We start from the raw sequence: 21,593 nt of genomic DNA, 5'->3' as shown, positions 1-21,593 counted from the left end.
AATCTGATAGATGGAAGGTTTGGTTTAAAAAAAAAAAAAAAAAAGACTCTTAGTATAAAGCATTAAGCTCTAATTCTTAATATTCACTTTAAAAAACTTCTATCTAGATACCATCACTAGGGAGATTTTTCTGCAGTATGGTTTGTTAGGCCTTGTACTACTAAGAATGTGATTTTTGATGTTAAGGGAGCAGTAGTGGTATTGAAGTTATTTTGTGTCTTTTTTTCTACCTCCGGCATAATAATACTTTAATTCTAAACAGTGACATGTCTTTCTGTTTTCCTTAATTTGTATATGCTATGGAATAAGCAATATATTGTTGACTGAACTTTCAGGCACCTTTTCCTCCAAGTTTCACCAGGAAAACAGTCATCATGACGAGAACAAAGTACCTTGAATAGAACTATATGTAAGGAAAGAATGCAGTCAGAGAATCTCTTTGAAGATAATGTCATTAGTAAAGTCATACAGATTACTGCTTGACTGCTGATGGGTGCGGGGGAAGTGAGAATACAGTCTTCCAGCAAAGATGCTGCATGGTGTTTCAATGAGCACCTTCCAGATAATGCTGGAGATGAGATGTTTGTCTAAACAATAACTCTGTCCTCATTTTTGTTTTGTGCTAGTCTATCTTTCAGCAGAAAAAAATGTAGAATAAATGGCATGTTTTATTATAATGTCTTTTTAAATTAATTGATTTGAAGCAGTGATCTTGGAAGGGGAGAGGCAAATTAAGTTAGTCACTGAGTCCTGCGATAAATACAGCGATAATAGTAAAAGCAAACTTCAAGGGCAACCACTGTACTATCACATATGTGCTGTATCGCTTGTTTATTGCTTTTGGAAAGTTATTGTGGAATAGGAATACAGTACAACAAGCAATAACAAAAGGTAGATTAGTTTTATTATTTGTGTTAGCATTTTTATTTATATAGAGTAAAAAGAAAGGCAGAAAGACCTCACGCTTCATGGCTTAAGCTGTTGTATTTAGACAGGGGTATTGCTCTCCATGCATAGCTAATGAGGTACTTTAAAGATGAACTGATTTGCCTCAAAACCAGTAGATACAGACTATATAAGCAGGAAGAGGTCGTACTGGAAGGAACAAGTGCTTAACCGTTCCAGATAGGATGTGTGAAGCTTGCTAGTATTGTACAAATTTTCAACAGCTGAAGTGCCTGAAGGAAAGCATGAGTTTGGGCTGGCAAATGATGCTAATTTTAGAAAGAGAAAAGGCTGCACTGTCTGTTTCTCAAAAAGCTTTGTGTGGAGGCTGCAGGACAGGATCACCTAAATTGTAGCTTTTTCTGCTTCTGTGACAGGTGTGGCATGTCTGTTTTATTTCCCTTAGAAGGCAGGAATTCTGTGTGGTGGAAAATTTATGGAAAAAAAAATATTCCAAACTAGCAGTCTTGTAAGAGCCAATCCATGTCTAGCTTACTCTGGGTGAACACAACTGCTTGTGTCTGATTTGATGTAAAGCTTATGAACCACTGTTATCCACATGGGAATTTGTAGAAAAATCTTAGTTTATTGAGCAAGTAGGGTCTATAATAAGAAGCCTTGCATAATTCTATAATGCATTATGATATATTTTGCCTTGAAATAATGATGAGAAACTATAGATAAGCTAGAGCATATAGTGTGCTTTAGTGTTCAGTAGCAGCCTTAATGGAAGAGATAAAAGATGGGTCTGATGATAAGAAAACTTGTATAACTAATAATAATAACAGCTAAAGAGAAAATGCTGAACAGAGCAATGCATATGAGACCCCTGAAGGCTGAATTTGCAGTCTTCCTGTTGATTTGAAGAAGCTTAAGAGAGAGATTTCACTTCTGACATAGAACTCATCACTTATCTGTCAAAAGAGGTGAATGAGCAATTCAGATGATTGGTTGGCTTAAAATTTGTTAGAATAAAATGATCATCATTCTCTCATCAGTATGTTTCAAAAAGCTGAACAGCAGATTCATCAGTAACGATTAAACATTTATATATAGTTTTCTCACATTGCCTCTTTTTATCCTTAGCCTTGCAGTTTTCAAGAGACATAATGTGACAGAGGGAGTGGGAGGATACGGAGAGAAACATCTGAGATATAGCGAATGCTTAGTACCTACAAAGCAAACAGTAGAATTGAAGTTAGTTATTAGTTTTGTGTTAGTGGAAGTTAGTAATTAGATTTGCTTTTTGTTTAGTATGGTGCATCATTGTTAATCCTCATTAATCTTAAATTCTGTGCTCCCATGAACTTTTTCCCCCAAAATGGTCAATTAGTAGGAGTTTGAGTGAAGTTTTATAAAGAAGCTATATATTTCTGAAGCTTTGGTTTTTTGGTTTTGTTTTTGTTTTTTTTTACACAGATTATTACTAGGATATTTGCTAGAACATTGTGAAGATTGCTGTAGAACTAAAGCACTCCTATAAACATAAATGAAGAAAGTCCTGCTGTGTTGTAATATTCTTTCTTGTTTGTTAAGTTACCTGCCAGTTGCAAATCATTCCTTTTCAATGAATCTGTTGAGTATTTAAAGTAAATCTATCTGTCTAGCAGAGTTTAATTTACAAAGTGTTTTTCATCACTGCTGACCATATACTTTGGTGTTAAATGGAAAGCCTCATAGCCTGGAAGTCTGGTAATTAAAAACCCTAGAGATATATGGTTTATTTTTCTGCTTGTGTCACTTTTCATACTTGTATGATTTATATCTGAGAAGATAAAGATGGGAAAGATCTAGGATTTCACTAGAGATCAGTTTCTAGCTGTCTGTGGCAGAAGGACAGACCTGAGAATTTCACAGGTCAACTTGCATGATCACAAGGCTTCCATTGTCGTATGGTATATAAGGAAAAAGGTGCTGTATTTTTCATAGATTGAATGGAACCCTGAGGAATTTCAGTTGCCAGATTTGTAAACAGGGAGATCAAGGGAATGTTGTCTGAAAGGTTCCCAGCTGACATCATAGTATATGAGGAAATGTGTTCACATGGTTAAGTAGCTGTTTGAGATTCTAGGAAACAATAAGTAAAATAAAAATTGTTTTTAACAGTGGAGACAGAGGTAGTCAACAGTGGAGATAGGGATTTGTGATGGGAGGCTCCCTCTTCAGCCACAGGATATTATGCATACTAAAATTTTATATGAGTCAAAAAGGGCTACTTGAAAATTTACTGGGGGGCGGGGGGTGGAGAGAGAAAAAGCACGATAGCAATCAGAAGATTTTAAACACATAGGCAGCCCTGCCTGCCCCCCACCTCCCCTTGGCTAAGTAGCTTTCAAGTCACTGGAGGACACAACAGTGTCTTAGAAAGAATCACTGTCTGCTCATCCTATTCTTAACATTCTTCTCACATGTATGGTGTTGGTCACTTGGAGATGACGGGTAGATGGCCAGTTTGTCTGACTAGTGTGCTTGAGCATTCTAACTGAAATTACAGGAAGCATAATGCAAGCATTCATGCCCAGGTCTTCCTTAAAGCCTGCTAAGTTTCTTTAGCAACTGATGTTTAAATCCAACCCTATTTTTCTCTTAGTCTGGATCAATCTATATAATTAAGGGTGTATTGTTTCAGAAATTATCAGTAAACATACACAGAAGATCCCATCTCTTATGAGCTATTACTGCCTTTTGATGTGAAGTAGGTGTTTATATATATATATATATATGTTTTAAATTCTAAAATAGTAAACCTAAATCATGAATAGTTTAAGTAACTTGCATTATATCAAACACTATGTGAATAATAGAGCCAGGTATACAAAGACTCACAGCATTCTGCTATAGCCAGTAAAATTACTCTAATCAAAATGCTTTTTAGGTAGAATCATTTGATCTTTTGTAACCTTTTTTAGCCTACAAAATACAGTCATTGATTAATACTGAATCATCTTAATGACTGCAATGCAAAACCTTATTGTACGCTGCAAACAAATCCACATCCTTTACTGGAAAAGGTGAGAGTGGAACAGATAACCAGAAGTGACTGTTACTGAAAAGGTTTGCAGCATAACATAAAGAATATATTTTGCAAGACTTTGAACATTTATTTTTTACAGTTCCGCATGTCAGATGGTCACTATGCTGAGTTTTATAGCCAGCTCTGATTATGTGAAATTTGAATCATTAATTATACAAAAGGAATAATTGGAAGAGTCCTTTAGTTTCCATGTTACACAGTCATCATCCAAAACAAATAAAGTTCTCTGCCAAGTGCTGCACTAGTGCAAATCAAGCCTGTCTTCAGTTGGAGGAAGGGCATGAAAAGATAAAGGATACCCAAACCTTCCTGTTGGGCTACATCCTTGTGATGTTGCTATATGTGTTTCTCCTTCGTAGCTTGCTACCCATCAGAGAAAAGGAGTACCACCATATTTACATTCTGGCTGTGCCATCATACACTATGATACCGACATGCAAACAATCACATAATTTCTGAGTATTTGCACTATGCTAAACACAAATCCAAGAAGACAAATGCAGAAAGATGCCAGCATATTGTGTGGCAGCGCGTGTTACTGTATCTACCAAATTTGAATTCATTGTACATAACAATAGAAATATAATGATGTTCTGCAGATACTGCTTACTGGCATTGTAAAGAAGTGTATGTTCAAGAAAATTCGTGAACATTTATACTAAGACTTCTGGATTTTCTTTTTGTGATTGCTTTAAATTCTGTTCTCTTTTTAAATAGAAGTTAATGAAAAGAATTAAGCATCAACACTGTGAAGCATTTTTATTTATCTTCTCTCTACTCCTACCTGAAGCCTCAAGAGTTTTTCTGCCAGAATTGTAGCTGATTAAAATTTATTTTCAGAATTCTGTACTGTGTCACTATTCTTCTGGGTGATGCTTTGCTTTTGATTGCTGTAAAGCAGGTAAAGAATCTCTCAAAATAGTGTGAGATCATGAAATTCAACTATACAATACGAAGTAATCTCAAAATTCATAGCTATCTTTTGATACTGAGCTTGACAAATTTATTCTTCATTAGGTCATCCCAGTTCAGAGACTCCTTAAAGGAATGTATTCCATACATTACTTATTTTCAAAAGCTTTTTGTCTAAATAGATTTATTGTTGGGTGCTTTATTGTAGGTCAGAAAAGATGAACAAATAGCAAAAAGTTTATTCATTAATCTTTTCAGACCAAGATTGGGATTGAGGGCTCGGGACCTAAGTTGGTTAATCAAATAGAAATCTAGTAGTAAAAAAAATTAGGGATACTAGATTTCAGTGAGAATGAATCTCAAAACCAAAAATCCCAACAACAACAAAAAAAGAACTAAAACCTTTTGATTACGGGGATGTATGTCTAAGAGTTTTACGATAATTTTATAATTCAGTAATACTGTAAATTGTTGTAGATTCAGTATTGATTTTTGCATATGCAATTTGATAGTGTTGCACAATATTTTTTCAGAAATAATTACAAATTATTAAGCATATGCTGTTTTATAATTTTATTTCCTTTTGTAAGTATGTAGTTATGTTGCATATAGTATTTTTGGTATGGAAGTTATATTGTTATGTAAATGCCTCTGATGATTGCATTGCTTCATTTAAAGTCCTATGTTTAAACTTAATTGAAAACTGATATGAAATGTCGAGTAGATAAGGTTATGCCCTCAAATTGTCACGATGAAACACTCAGAAGTAACTGAAATACATTTTTCACAGTCCACTAAGTTTTCAAAATCTGCCACTAACTTGGCAGTCTAATGGTAGTAGTCGTAGTTAGGAAATTTACTCAGTTATTGTAGAAAATGTCTAAGAAAGCATTTGTTTCAAATTACAACAAACTCTACTGTTAAGCATGTTTTAATGTGTACTTATAATATCAGTGTATTTAACAGAGTATTCCAAATATTACATAACAGTCCATATTATTCCTTACAGTATTAGCTATCAAATATGAATGTTTGATTTTCATTATATGTAAATAGCTTATGGTGTTTCTACACTGAATGTACTTAGTTTTTACTGTATCATCATGTTCTGTGATATTTGATATTACTTTAAATCCTCAGATCTTGGGGCAAATAACTTTATGAAAACTGTAGCTTTCATTATCAAAACAAATTATTAGCTTTCGGGGGTATCTTAAAATCTTGGTAGTGTTTGCTCAAAAAGGTAGCAGTCGAATTCTTAGACTCTGACATAAGATTTTTGAATGACTGGAACAAGAAATCTATTGAATGTAACTTAATCCTGAATACCTCAGCTGAATTAGTGAGCCTGAAGTAACATGACCATGGATGTTTGATGATGTTTGAAAGCTTTACCTTAATTGTGATTTCAAACCAATATTTTTTATTCAGGTGTGGTTAATGTTGATTTCAGCAGGAATTACATTCATGGTAAAAAGAGTTAGTTGAAGTTATTCAGTATGTCCTGTTTCTGTAATCTTCTAAAATAACTTTCTTTATCCAAGATCTGTGTTATCAAAGTGCACAAATAAAGTTAGTACCTGATGCATCTATACTGGAGTTAAATGTGCATGTAGGGAAATTTTTGTATATGAGTAGCAAAAATCCTGTAAAATTAGTTCTATTTTCAAATCTGAGTACCTAATGATGCTTTTTAAAGTCTAGGACTCAAAGGAATGCTCAGAAAACAGTCTGGTTATAGGTGTTTAGTATGATCAGGATCCAGGAATTTAAACGACGTGTTTGAAAATTAGACTTAAACTTATAGTCCTCTATGTCGGTATGAGCTTGGGATAAGGTTAAAAACAAAACAAAAAGAAATTATAACTCATTTTACAGGCTAAAAGTAGTAGGGTTTTGCTCATCTGAAGTTCTAAAACTGTCAGTTAAATGAGTGAGAAATAACCCTGCATTTCTAAAAAAAAAAAAAATAATTGTAATTGTGAGAGGAGAAGGTAGACACTTGGTATCAGGTAATTTGCAGATTTCAAGTAAAAAAAAAAAAAGAAATAAATCAAAAATACTGAAAACAAATATTTTTCAGTTTTTCTATTTCAGAAGCAGCTTTTGGTATACATAAACTCAAAGTGTATCCTTAATAATGTTAAGCTAAAGCTCCCTCATAGTTTTCCAAAGAATACAGAAAAAAGAATGTTGTCAAGATCTTTAAAATATAGCATTAGGAAGAGAGGTTTGTTGTCAGAACTGTTTAAAGGAGATTAAATTTCATTTCTGCTATATACTCCAAAGAGTACTTTCAGCCTTTTCATCTGGTGTACTAAGCCTTTAAGCCCAAGTCACTTTAAGCTGACTACTGTTACATGACTATTAACTCTAATATCTGATTCCAGAATATGTGTTTTGCCAGAAGTTAATTTTCTGTTTCTTTATTGTCAGTTGAAGACTGGATAGCTGATGTCGATTTAGGAAAAACAGTTAAATCGGTTGTCTTCAAAAGGATTTATCTACTTTTTGTCTTAAATGGGGCCTGAAGAAACGTCTATCTAAAGTGTTGAAAGGTTAGAAAAGGAAAGGAAATCAGTTTTGGATTGAAAATCTTTTTTTTTTTTTTTTTTTTTTTTTTTTTTTTTAAACAGAGTAAATTGGCTCTAGAATGGTTATAGGTGAGAAACAGCAGCAAGAAGTTACTTGAATAGTGTAGATTAAACATAAATTGCTTAATCAACAGCTTCTATGAGCTGTTTTCACATTGTTTAAAAAAAAAGAGAGAGAATATTAATGATAGTACAGTGCTGGAAACCCTTTTGGATTTAATTTATCTTAATGAAATATTTAAAAAAAAATCCAGAGTAATACCTGTAGATTTATAGAACAAACAGCATTCATCATCATATGGCGTTAATAAACCTTATGGTCATTTACATCAGAAGGGCAAAGTTAGTTACAACTCAAACCCCAGCATAGGCATGACAGATCAAAATATTAACTTACTGTTATGGGTTATTGCAAAATAGTGTGGTTTGGTGTAATTTTAATTAACTATGCTTGACTTGCATCTTCTTTACTGTTGTGTTCTAGCAAAACCAGAGCTGTCACATAAAGGATACATCTATTGATTACAGAGAGGGTTTCCTCTGAGTAAAAAGTAGAATAAATATTACAAGTATGCCTTTTTAAAACAAGGAAAGATCCTAACAGTTGGCTTGCTTTTTTTTCAAATATCAATAAAGACTAGTGAATGAAAATATATTGGATTTTATTTTAAGAGAATTTTAAAGCATATTTACCAGATGAAGCACCAGCAAATGAACCCTGAAGAACAGTATTGTTTTTCTTTTACATGTTGCAGTAAACTCCCTGCTTGCATATTCCGTACATCTCAGGAAACAAACTCTTAGAAATACATCTGTGGGAGGATAATAGCCTGGGAGATAGAGAGCAAAATGATCCATGGAATATTTTCATTTTGGTCTCTGACAGTTGGGATATAAACATTGAAGGAATTCTGGCTCAAAGATGCCTTTAAACACGGGTCTGTCCTGGGGGTGGTGCAGTACTTGGGGTCTAGGTCTAGGATGGCACAGTGGTTATTGTCAGACAATTGCTAGCATTTAAGTTAGAGCAAAGACATTTTCACTTTGCTTAGATAGAAGTTATGACCTTTCAGATGATATGAATGTTAATACAGCCTGTTATAATGCAAATGAAACATTTTAAAGGTATTGGCAGCTCCCAGTCCTTGTTTTGTTTCCATTGCCACAGACTGCAAGAGTTAACATGGTTAGTGTGTCCCACATGAGGGACAGAGGGAATGGCAGTAATTCTCAGCAAAGAACAGTTAACTAATTTTGTTAAGCTATTTTACTTAGTTACTTTTTTCTGGCTTTATCCTGTACTACAGTCTCAACTGGCCTAGCTATACTGACCAACCCCTTACATTTTAGCAGGGTTTGGAATTTTTCAGCCTTTCTATTTACACCGTTTCTTCAGTTGATACCAGCTAAGCCGAAAAAAAGCTTTCTTCTGTTGGTATCAGTTCACAAGTCTATCACCAAAGGCTGTGCTGGCAAAGTCGTTAGTAATGCAGGGTCTAACTCTTCCATCTGATTTAGTAGCAGGGGTTCTGTAGAATCATGTAATAGAAATCAGGTATGATTTTGAGTGTTACTGAAAGATTGACCTGGGCAAAGGATTAGATGAGGAAAAAGCTATAACGATTAAGACAAATTTCTGTGTCACAGAATTAGGAAATTCCTAGTCTTTTTAATTATTTTTTTTTTCTGTTGTATTCTAGCAGCATTTACTGGGTGAATTGAATGATCTTTTAACTCAAGGAGTAAAGATCGCTTTGGAGATTCCAGGTTTAAACCCCGCTGTTTAAGTGAGACTAAGAAAATAATGTAATATTTCACGTTTCAATCTCTGATTCCTCTCATTATCTTTTTTTCCCCTTTGTTTTTACTTCTTTTTATGTTGTTTGTTTTTTGTGGGGGTTTTGTTTGGGATTTTTTTTTGTTGTTTTTTGGTTTTTTTTTTACGTTTGGGGAATTTATATCTGTGGCCTGTAAATTTCTTGGCTGGATAAACAAGTTTAACATTTTCTTTTTCTTTTTCTCTCTTTTTATCTTGCAACAGGCAAAAAAGTAATCAGTTTGAATATTCAGTCAGTCTCAACTTACAAGACAATATCTAACGTTATTGGATATTTAAAAGGAACAGTATTTCCAGGTAAATAGCCCTTCATCATTTGTATCAGATACTTGTTTTATAGTGGTTGGGAGTCATAGCTGGGCTCAGGAGTCTCTTTTGCCAGATAAGGCACTAATGCAGTGGAAGGAGACAGCCTTTGTTATGGTTGTTTTGTGATTTGACTTACAACAAAATAGAACATAAGGGTTAAACAGAGTGAGCTCAAAGGGCTATTATAGTTACAATAAGCATATTTTTACACAACAAGCAGGAATTAAATGTAGCCCATACAGAGTATTAGTATTTTATACCAAGAAAATGAGTTGGTGGTTTTCATTTTCGGGTCTACTGTATTGTGTTATTTGAATTAATATACAAGCTGTCTGTAAAACTTTAGAAAATGTTTTGATTTTTTTCTAATGTTAGGAGAATTTTGAGATAAAAAACCCTCTGTGCTTCAAGTCCAGAACATCCCTACCTAATTCAAGTGTCTTACTGAAACATAAGTGTAGGGCACCGTGATCTCTGGCTTAGTTAAGGAGCTAATATCAAATGTTATTAGAATGTACAAAAATCTGTGATTAAATTCTTAATCACACTTGCTTCAACCTTATTTTGTGTTACAATTGTGCCTTAAACTTCTTTTATACAAGTCCATGAATAATAATTAGTATTCTATATGTCTAAGAATTAAACAATAAGATTCAAAGTGCAACTGTGACATAAACCACAAACCCCCTCCCTCCTTTGATGGTGTATGTAGATAATACAATAAACAGGACCTCATAGGAATGAAGATCATTTTGAGCTTACTCTGTCTGCAGGTGAGTTTGCCTGAAAGTTATAGGCTGTCTGCAACATGAATGAACACTGTTGCTGGGTACTTACATGATACAAAATGTTGTAGACCCAGTCCAATTCTTAACGTACAGATGGTATTGTCATCAAAACATTATCACATTTAGCTTAATTGATACTCTTTTATTAGGTTCAGAGGAAAAGTTTAGGGAGATGGACCAATCATTTGATATTTTAAGTGATGGAATAAAGGAGGTGGAGAATATTTTATTCCTGTTAGTGAAATAATGACTCAGTTTTGTCATTTGTCTGCTGAATGCTGTACTTTTCACCAGAACATTATTTATTTTAACCAACACAGAAAGCGATTAGCACAATGAATTTAATTTTAATAAAGGACTTAATTTCCTTCATGAATTTGAAGTTACTAGTCTATATTTGCTAATGTTTTGCAAATAGCTGTCATGGAATTTGAAAGGCAGAAACTGCCATGTTTAGACATACTGTCTACTGAACTGTGAAACAGAAGCAAGGCAAATAATAAAAAGCATGCATCCATTTCTGTTTAATAATTGTTTTATCTTCTCTATACCTGAATCTTTCATCTTACTATTGCATCCTTAATAAGCTACTTGTTAAAGGTATGCCAGTATATGCTTAACTTTAAGGATGTAAGGATATGTAATCAAGTGCATTCAACAGCACTACGCAGATGCCAACAGTTTGTCCTGTAAATGTCTTGCTGAACAAGGGCCATAGTAACTGGCTTCTAATGTAGGCACAAGTTAAGCATGTAATGTACCGTGGAAGGCATTTTGTACAGAATCAGTGTTAAACCTTCATTTGCTTCTCTGCTCTTCCTGCTTGACGCTACAGCCATACCCTTTCAACTTGTTTTGAATACTTGATGTTTTCATGGCATTGATTCTTTTGTTGTTTTGATGACATTTTGCTAGTTTTATACACCTGAAATACTCACCTTTATGTTCCCAGAAATGCAGAAAGAAAACAAAATTTATCTTTAGTGCTTAATGAAGGACTGCAGAGCATCACCAAGGGTGGATTTTTGGTTTTGCTTAAAGGTCTCCTAACACACACACACAAACATATCTATGTAATGGTGATCTTATTTGAAATTTGATCTGAGGAGTAACAATGAGCATCCTAAATCCAACCAAGATATTAAAACATTTACAAGAAGAGGAAATGTGATGGTAGGTAGCATTTTAAAGCCTGAAAAAATATGACTGATATTGTAGGTCTATTGGACATGGTTGAAAATGGGATGTATAACAAAAGAAGACAGTATAAATCACTATTTTTTCATGATAAATCCCTGTTGTCCAGCCCATCACTACCCTGGACACTATCCCACCTTATCACTTTCAAAATTTATCTGATGGATTATTTTTTTCTATCTCTAGTCATTTCTTCCTCTTTTTTCTTACCATGTGATCTCTTTCTCTACATGCTTCAGCAAATGATTATGAGAAAGGACAGCCGCTGCCTCTGTAAGCATTAACATCCTTTCTCCTGTGCTTTTTCTATAGTCATTTGCTTCAGGGTATTGTCTCTATTCAAGAGGGAAAGATGGACAAAGATGAAGAATTTCAAAGGAGGCACCAGCTGTTATATTTTACCCCTGTTCGTTCAGCTGGTGTCTCCTAGAGTATGTTGCTTCTTGTAGCTTTCTTCTCCACCAAAATGTCCTATACTGATTTACATGAAGTCTCTTTCTACTCCCCTTCACATACACTGCACAGACTGAACAGAGGTTATAAGATGGGGCATGCATTGATCCTGTCTGATCACCCTGTCTTAGTGGCACTTTTTCTAACAACCTAGAAGACTAAAAACATTCTTTTTTTCACCCAGTTCCTAACATTGAGTTGAAGATCCTATGGTTTTTCACTTTCAGTGCAACCTATAATTAAACACCTTGTGATTCAACACACAAATTGCAAAATTATGTGATTTAGATTGCATTTTGTTATATTGAATTATGATGTACACTTAGATTTACATTTTTTACATCTGCTTTTAGAAAGAAACTTGCATTTACATCCTATACCCCCCAAGCAGTTGACCAAAAATGTTGTGTTGTAGGTGTATAACAGATCCCCTGTTTGTAAAGCATTTTTGATTCCGTATAAAACAATGTTACCATTTATTTTGTTGAACAAAACTAGTAAAAGTCAAGTGTCATAGGCAGTGGTTTTATAATCAAAGTATGTTGGTTTTCAGTTGAAATAGTTTCTAGGCAGCAGTCACTGCAAAAATACTGAGGAGTGTATAAATATAAAACATGGGTATTTTTCCACCTATGTGTTACTGCATTCCAGTGTACTGAAAACAGTGAAGAATGAATCTCCTTGCATAAAGAAAGAAAATAAAATTTTTTGCACTTTTTAGAATCCAAATGATACCCAGAGTTTGTTGAGGATCTGGCATCACTTGATAGCTATTTTTCTGTTCTCTATCAGTGTCCTGAAATATGGAAAGCACACCTTCAAATGTCCTCGTCTGGACTAGAAAGATACTTTACTAAATATCAGAACACAACCAGTAAGCAACCCTTCGAAGAGACTTTGTGAATTCTTCTCACACAGAAGGTCTAGTAGTTTAGTAAGTCATACAGCATAACTCTGCTTAGACTTCCTGACACACATCAGTCACACCAGTCTTTCATGTTGTTTCATACCACATTATCCTTTTGGAATAAAATAAAGTTCTTTACACTTCAGAGTTAGTATTTGCATTTTATATTATGCCCTGAGAGATGAAGATTTCATTGAATTTCTCAAAAAAAAAAAAGTGCATTTTTTTTTTCTTCTGGATAACCATAGGCATGTTCTGTATTTCAGGTTGAAACTTCTTGCTTTTCATTTTATAAAATACTTTCTTCCAGTATCATCAAAGTTGCTAGGTCTGACTTACCGTTTCTGTATCATTCATTATCTCTATTCCTCTGTCATGTCTCCTTTCTAAACCTGCAGTCCAGGTCTTTTCAGTGTCTCCTTACATGGAAGTCTAAGTCCTGATATATAGCCATACTGGTTACCAGCTTCTCAACTGCTGTTTCTGCAATGTCTTTTTTGAGATAGGGTGGTGAGCACTGAACACAGTCTTCCAGGTGAGGGAGTACTAATACTTTGTGTATTTTCTCTATGTTTCTCATTGTACTACCACACCTTTTGTTTGCTTTTTTGGACTATAAGATGTATTGAAGCTAGAGTTTCCTGCTTATTCATCTGTGATTTTTCGTAACACTCTAATGTGAGCATGGAACTTTATTAGATTATCTATATGATGAAGTCCTGGCTGTAAAAATGGTATATATAATTTATAAGAAGGGAAAGTAATAAACAAAAAATGAGGCAAGGGCACAGGGATTAAGTGAGGAATGTGTAGACGTATATTTATTTACTAGTTTATGTTTGAGTAGTATTCAGTTTTATGTATTTATATTGTATGATTGTCTTGCACATGATCATATAAATTTCTGTTGACAGCATTTCGTTGTATTATTGACATTACAGAATACTAATACAGTTATACAGTTCATCTTTTAGTTTTTAAAAATTCTTTTAATGCTAGTATCCAGACAAAATAAGATTCTCTTGTCTTTCCCCACCCTGTCCTCCCGTCGTGCCTGTGCCTCCCCCCCGCCCCCTCTTTTCAGACAGATACATCATCATTGGTAGTCATCACAACAGTCTGAATACTTACGGTGGACAAGAATGGGCGAGTAGCACTGCTATCATCACAGCATTTATACAAGCCTTGATGCTGAAAGTTAAGAGAGGCTGGAGACCTGACCGGACCATTGTTTTCTGCTCATGGGGAGGAACATCATTTGGGAACATCGGTTCATATGAATGGGCAGAGGTAAAATATTTTTAGAAGCACTCACTGCAATACTGATTACTTTTCTTGAAAGCATGAAAACAGTATGAAGTTACCACACAGAAATTATGGTTCATTAACTGGTCTGGGGCATCTGCATACTTTCATGCACTACATAGCAAATGCAGTGAAAACATCTGTAAAGAAAGTTCCTGTAGAACAGAGCGTGTGTGATAATGATAAGGCAAGTTACTTTTTCTCCTTCTTGGGGGTTCAACAGTTACTAATTTTTAATTGTTGGGCTTAGTGTTGGGAGAACTGAATCAAGAGCAGATTGAAGAGAATCGTACTATGGGTTACGTTAATTACATAAATATTTCAGTGTCTCCATAGCTAGTGCTGGTTCACTTTTCACGTATTTGTGCTAAGGAGTTAGATACACTCTGACACAGACAATTCCTTGGGTTCTTAATTTCAACAGAATAGAAATCAGCTTGTTGAATGAAAATACCCCATCAGAGTATTGCTGATCATATATGAATATAGGGGACTTCAGCTAGTAAAGGAATCGCTAGCAGAGAGGTTCATGGCTGCTGAATTAAAACAGTAGATAAAATGAAGAGTTAATTGCTTTTTTATCATGTGTGAGAAGTGGCTAGCTCTCATTGAAGGTGCATACTTCCAACATGATTATTCTTCAAAAACAAGAGGGGGTGAAAAAATCAAATTGAAAAGATCCAGGCTGGAAGCAAAATTTGTTTAGTTCCACTTCAAGTCAGCTTTGCATCAGATGTAATTGTGTTACACCCCTTCTGTTCAATATAAAGAGCCACTTCATGCAAAGAGTAACTCATTACTGAGAAGGCAAAGGGGATCTTTTTTAAAATGAGTTAATAATTTGAACAGTCTATACATACTACTTTTGTAGTCTAAAAAATAATAAAGTGAAAACACTGGGAAAGTTTTGCAATTCAAATCTGAATTTGGTTTCTAAAAATTTCAGTACATTTAACTGTTGATAGTGATTGCTTTTGAAGTTTGTCTTCTGTCAGGCGTAAGTTTAAAAGGCCATCATGTTGTTTCACAGTATGTAATGTTTTCATTTTTGGCCTTACAACTGTAGTCATTTTTAATTCCTCCCAGGCCTGTTTGCATTTTGTTGAGTTGATGTGTGAAATGGAATTGTAACTTCTGCTGTATAGAGAAATAACACTAAGATATCCTTTGAAGTTCTTAACAGCATATTGTAAGAAGTAGTAGTTAAGTAATACTTAGGGAATCACAGAGGACAAAAACATAGGGTGCAATTTTTCCCTAGAAGGAACTGAAAGAACAAAACAGGTCTTAATTATAATGATTCATAGTAATAACCATTTCTCTGCTTGTGTTGTAGGATCTCAAGAGAGTTCTTCAAAGAAATGTTGTGGCTTACATTAGCCTCCATAATCCGGTCAGAGGCAACTCAACTTTACACCCTGTTGCATCCCCTTCTCTTCAGCAACTGGCAGCAGAGGTTAGAAATAAAGTATTTTCTTTCACACCTAGTTTATGAGGTTACCTGGTTAACCCCCTTGACACTGGCTGGTTTTCGATAACTACAGGTGGACATTGTTTTGTTTAAGTGTTTTAACCTCACAAATACACATAAACTGGTTTTTCTAAGTAAGCACAGTAAATTTTATTTTAAAAATTACAAGCTGTATTAAGAGGTTAGAAAGGATAACTTAATTTCAACAGCTCATTATACCAAGTGTTACCGTACTTGCATGCCCTATAGCTTTTTCACCTTTTGGCAACTTTAAAGTAACACATTTTTTATTCTTTAGCACAAAGCACATTTTTCTCTCCCTAATCTGATGTTTCCAGACTGTTTCTCAATTTGCATTTAAACTATATATTTACCAGATGTAATGTGACACACAGGGAGAGTATTACTCTTACTATAAGAAATACTGTCTAAATAAGTATGTCAGGTTCACTGCTCAGCTACACCTTTGTAATGAGTCTACAGAATACTCTGTAGTTATGCTGGTGTAAGTGCACGTAGACTTTAAACTAATGACATTGCCATTTCTGAGGTTGCCCAATTTATTAATAATTAAAATGAATTTAAAATAATAAGGTATATATGAAATGATAAAAACAGTTTAAAGTAGTATGCATAAAATGGAGTTCAAATTTACTTTCATAAAGTATGTTTTTTAGGGTTTTTTTTTCCATAAATTTGCCAAGCTAATACCCATTAGGTTATTCTGATTTTTGTTGACTTGCCTCTCAAGCATTTGGTACTAAACACTGCTTAAAGTAGCATGTTGAATGAAATGGAGTTTAAGACTGATCTTGGTTGGCAATTGTTGTCCATCTAAGTTAGTAGAATGGTATCAGTCAAATTGCTTCTTAGCAATGTTTTAACCTCTTACCCTGTCCAGTGAATAGGTGGTAAATTCTGCGTGGAAAAGATTTGGTTTATTCTGTGTAAGTATTGTGAAAAAATGAAATGCAAAATAATTTCTTTTAAGGGATAAAAAAACTTTTCTTTGTGAAAGATTGTTTATATTGTATATATATTTACATATATGAGTCTACAGGCATTACAGATATGTCAATTAAAAGTTTATTATAAGTTTTAGCTGCTGTATTTGCAAACAATACTATTCTGAAAGATCGCTAACCTTTTGCTAACCTGTTAGTGTTTGCAGTCCTATCTCTGTGAAAACATATATTTGCTGTTTAAGGGAACAAATTTATTACATTTAAGTCCTTGAGCTATTAGTTTTTTTCTTTTTGTTTCTTTGACTTCACAATGTTATCCATGTCAGTGATCTGAAAACTGTAACCTGTCTGCAGCTGTGCATCAGACCCTTTCTTTGTTATCTATTTATCACTTTATTAAGGTTTTTTTAATTCTTGTTCTAATAGAAATTTTATCCTATCCAGTAGAATGAATGGACACAGCGTCTCTTTGCAGTCATGCCTTGCACCAGTTAATTACTTAACAGTCAGTAAATCATGACTGGAAGGTCTGTCTTTTTTTTTTTTTTTTTTTTTTCCCCAGTAAACATCTTTCATCTCATCTCTGATTCTTTAGTGGCTAAGGCTTTATTATTGAGATTGTATCCATTCAACATGTTTACCCTGAAGCCCCATTTAAAAACAAAATGACAAAATGCATGCAAGGTAATCTGTATAGTTTTATTTTTTGTAGGATATTATTTGTAATTAATGCAACGGTTATACAGTTTGTGGCATTAAAGAGATTTGTAGGAAATGCTGCTTCCAAATGATAGCTGGATTTCTGAATTCATGTCAAGTGTATTGACAGTGATGAAACAGCCCAGCACAGATCTTCATTTGTTCCCATGGGTACTCACAGTTTGCCATGCCTCTAGAAGATTTTCTCTGGAAGAATGATCTACTTATAAAGAATATCAATACTACTTCCAGCACTTGCCAAGAAGACAATGTAATTACAGATTACATCAAAATTATGATAGTGCAAATGGGGTAAGATGTGATATTTTGGAGCTCATCTCATCTTGAAGAAATTCTGAGTCCATTCACATCAGATTCTTGTTAACAGGTACAGATTGCAAAGTGCTTAAGAAGTCCACTGAGAGACAAGCGTCATTTTAATTTGTAAGAATAATTCTCTGAAATTAGGCTTGTTAGAAAAGAAGGTGAAACAGGAATTTAGAATTCATAATATCAATCAATTTTGAAATGAAAAGAGAAAATAGCCATTCCTGTTTAGTTGGATAGGAACTTCCCTTAATTTATGGATACATGGAAGATACCGCACTGTACTATTGGATTCAGTGGTAAAACTCATACTGCCATTTTTAGACCACAGCAAAAGGGACCAGCTTGCATTATTTTCTCCTATTCCTAAACATGTTGCAATTTTTTATAACATCAAAATGTATGAGTAAGTAATAAAAAAAAAAAAAAAATTGTTTGAGGAGGGCGCTACTATGGTCTGCTCACCATTCACACTTAGGACAGAGTTCCGTTTTGTTCAATGCTCGCCATTGTGCTAAAATTGTGGGTATGCCATCTCAGTAAAACAGAGGAAGAATGTTTTCCTAGGGACAATTAACACTTGTTATAAATATCTACAAAGGTTAAGTGTTAGCATTTAAGGGAAAACAATGAAAAACTGCAGGTTTTCGTGTGAAAGAAAACTCAAGTCAAAATCACGCTAAATGCAGAGCGCTCCATGAATGCTGTAAGGACCATAGCTCAAAGAGACCTGTGGAGAAATGGCAAACTAAGATAGGCAAATGCATACAACAGTGTTTACTTTCTGCATTGTAAACGTGGCTTTTCTAAAATATTTTTTTGTCACACTTGCTAATCACTTCAGCTTCCAGAATGCTTTTCTTCATTAATTTCTGGAAACTGTGGGAAAAGTTGTGAAGAAATAGCTGGAATGTAGCTCGTGTGAATATTCTGGACACACCAATAAAAAGAAAAATCACAAACCTTACGAGCTGTCTCACATTTGAGATCTGGTGGTCATTCAGAGAATAGGATAAGTGCCAGGCTAATTAACAGAAACCATGACTTCTTAAAGACATTTTATGTAAAGGGAGTACATCTTTATTTTAGTTACAGGTTTCAAAAGCAAGCTACACAAGCAGTATGAAAATAATAATTTTATGTGCCTATCAGTGGGATTCAGTGGGATACTTGTTGAAACACCAAATTAGATGAAGAAGCTAATTCAAATATTTGGATTAATTAAGCAAAGAGGAATTCAAACAATTCTGAGACCTTGGCATATTTAATTCAAATCTTTGTAAAATAACTATGTTAATTAGTGTCCACATTAACAAGGGGGAAGTACTGCCAAGTTATATTTTTGCCTACTATTACTTTGTAAGGAAAAATGATTGTTAATTTGCTTGCTCAGTTAGCGAATCAGCTTCATTGGCAGAGCGTCATTGGTAAATTGGGTTCGTTTGATGCTGGCATTCATTCTCTGTAAATAAGGCCATTAATGATTTTTTATATAATTAACATTTCACAAGTAAAAAAGTTATTATGAAACATAAGTTCATTACTGTTTTCTTTCAACTGATTATATGACCGCTGCTGATCAGACTCCCTGTCTGCTGTTATTGCTGAACACAGGAAAACCTACCGCTCCTTTCTCTTAAAGAACCATTTAAAGCTGTACCAACTCTTGTTCCATAGTATTTATCGAATAATGAGTTGAACATTAGGAATGACTGTACCAACTATTGTTCCACACTATTTATCAGTATTTGTTTCTATTAATAGAGTAAAAGGTATAGAACATCTTTACATTTAAAGGTGGTGTCATTGACAGAAAACTATTTTTCTTTTTGAACTAGAACCAAAGATAAATTTCTGTATAGATGCTTGTTACTATTGTTATTTGTTGATTTTTTTAAAAAAGCCCTTACATTAAGCCCAGCTTATTTTCTTCCGACTTCTATGTGTTTCTCATTTATTTTGTTTTACCTTTAGCGTTTAATAACAGATCTCCAAGACTCATATATTAGTAGGTTATAAAGAGGAAAAAAAGCATTAAATATTATTTTAATTACTTGTTGTATGTCATATAAGAAAAGATTATAGATTCCCCATGATTTTTCAGTCTTTACCTATTATTGCTTTTAGTGTTACAATTGATTGCTGCTGTTACTTTATGTGTTTGTGTTGAAAATAAAAGAAAATCTCTTGAGAATCGGAAGTTTATGCTGTTTTACTCCTGTCTCAGAGATTCATAACTACATTAAAAAGATGCTGCTAATATAGACAATACTTCATTACCAGCATTATTAAAGTCATTAAGATGCTGCTTCACCAGTGTGAAAAGCAAAATTGCATTTAATGGTGGATTTGATTTTTATAGTTGAAGCAGGTACTTTGCATTTGCTAACAACGCTTCCATTTTGATAAAATGTTGCTTTTTCCACTGTTGCATATTTTTTCACTTTTAATTTAAACAAATTTAATAAATAAATGCTGATTCAGACAATGGGTATTCATGTAAACTTACTCATACATTTTGATATTATAAAAATATTATTGCTGTTAACCGTGGGGGAAAAAAGTTTTGTTAGCAAGGAAGAATGCAAGTGAACTAGTTTTTATGCTGTGATCTTATTAGACGTCTGCCAGAAGTCTTTGTTTCTAACGTATCATGCTTTCTCCTTCCATGTCCTTCCCTATCTTTATGAAATTCAGATTTTAAGTTCTTCTGCTAAAAACATAAATTATGTATATGTTCGGCAGGTTTTTTGTTTGTTTTGAAACATAAATGTCAACTTTGATAGCCATTGTAGATAAAATTGAAGAACTATGGATGTTTTATTATCTTTAAATGTAGTGCTGGATTATGGGAGATTTCAGTAATTCCTTACCTGCTGTAGAACTTATTTTGGTTCCAGGCTTCTATTGTCTGATCTGATTAAAATTGTCTAATGTAATAATCTGTACTATGTAATGGGATTGTCTTTTCCTCCCAGAGACTTTACCCAGTCTATAATATTAGGAAAGTTGACTTCAATGCTGTTTAAATATTCCTTTGCATAATTTCATCTAGTTGCTCCTAGTTATGTCCCTTCGGAACAGACTTTTTTTTGTGTTGATAGGCAGACATTTTCTTACCAATAGAAAACCTTTCATGTAGAGTGCTTAAAAGTAAACTAGTTCTTATGAAAGATGATAGATTGACAGGATATTTTACATTGTCTACATAAACACAAATTATTGAAAAGCTTCAGTATTTTCCTAGTCATTATTAACTATGTTCTTGAATGAAGTTGTCTTAGTATCTGTAAGCTGTACCACACAAACTGCGCGTGGGAAAGAGATGCATGAGCAAAAATGAAGTGTAGGGTAAAATAACCAGAAAAAAAAAAAATCTTTCAATCAGAATCTACAACACATTAATACAAAATGAAATTAGAATTAGCCTACATTCTGTCATTTGTTTTACAACAGTTACAACAATATGTTCCTTTTGTGTTAATAATTAAAATCTTGTGCAGCACAACACACTTTCTAGTTTGCAGATCAGTGTGGAAAAAAATGCATCTCAATAATGAAAAGCAGACCATTTATTTGTCATATAATAAAAAGGTGAAATATTTTAAGTAATTTGATAGATATTTAAGCTGGCCAAAAGTATTAAATACCTGGGGTTTTGATAGTAAGATGACCTTTCTAAGTGTGCTAACCTCATATTCTGAGAATGGGCAGCTTTTGAGTGCTCTTTGACACACTCTCTCAGCATGTCTTCTAGCTGTGATTATTCTTTAGACAAGCATGAAAATGTTTTGTGAAGCACTGTGACTTTTGTGTGATTTACCAGTATATTTTATCATAAAATTGTGCG

The 21,593-nt window shown here is 33.9% G+C and overlaps 1 protein-coding gene across 6 annotated transcripts in view; it reads left to right on the top strand.

The window, feature by feature from the left end:
- The window catches only part of NAALADL2 (N-acetylated alpha-linked acidic dipeptidase like 2), a 504,243-nt gene that overhangs the window by 364,044 nt on the left and 118,606 nt on the right, over positions 1-21,593 (top strand). For all 6 annotated transcript variants that reach the window (XM_037406785.1, XM_037406787.1, XM_037406788.1 and 3 more), the window contains 3 exons: positions 9,527-9,619; positions 14,061-14,266; positions 15,618-15,737. In XM_037406785.1, the coding sequence (XP_037262682.1) occupies positions 9,527-9,619; positions 14,061-14,266; positions 15,618-15,737 (419 nt within the window). The remainder of the gene's footprint in view (positions 1-9,526; positions 9,620-14,060; positions 14,267-15,617; positions 15,738-21,593) is intronic.

Source organism: Falco rusticolus, chromosome 13 (genome assembly GCF_015220075.1).
Source record: "Falco rusticolus isolate bFalRus1 chromosome 13, bFalRus1.pri, whole genome shotgun sequence".
Lineage (NCBI taxonomy): Eukaryota > Metazoa > Chordata > Aves > Falconiformes > Falconidae > Falco > Falco rusticolus.
This window is presented reverse-complemented; position numbering and strand designations above follow the sequence as displayed.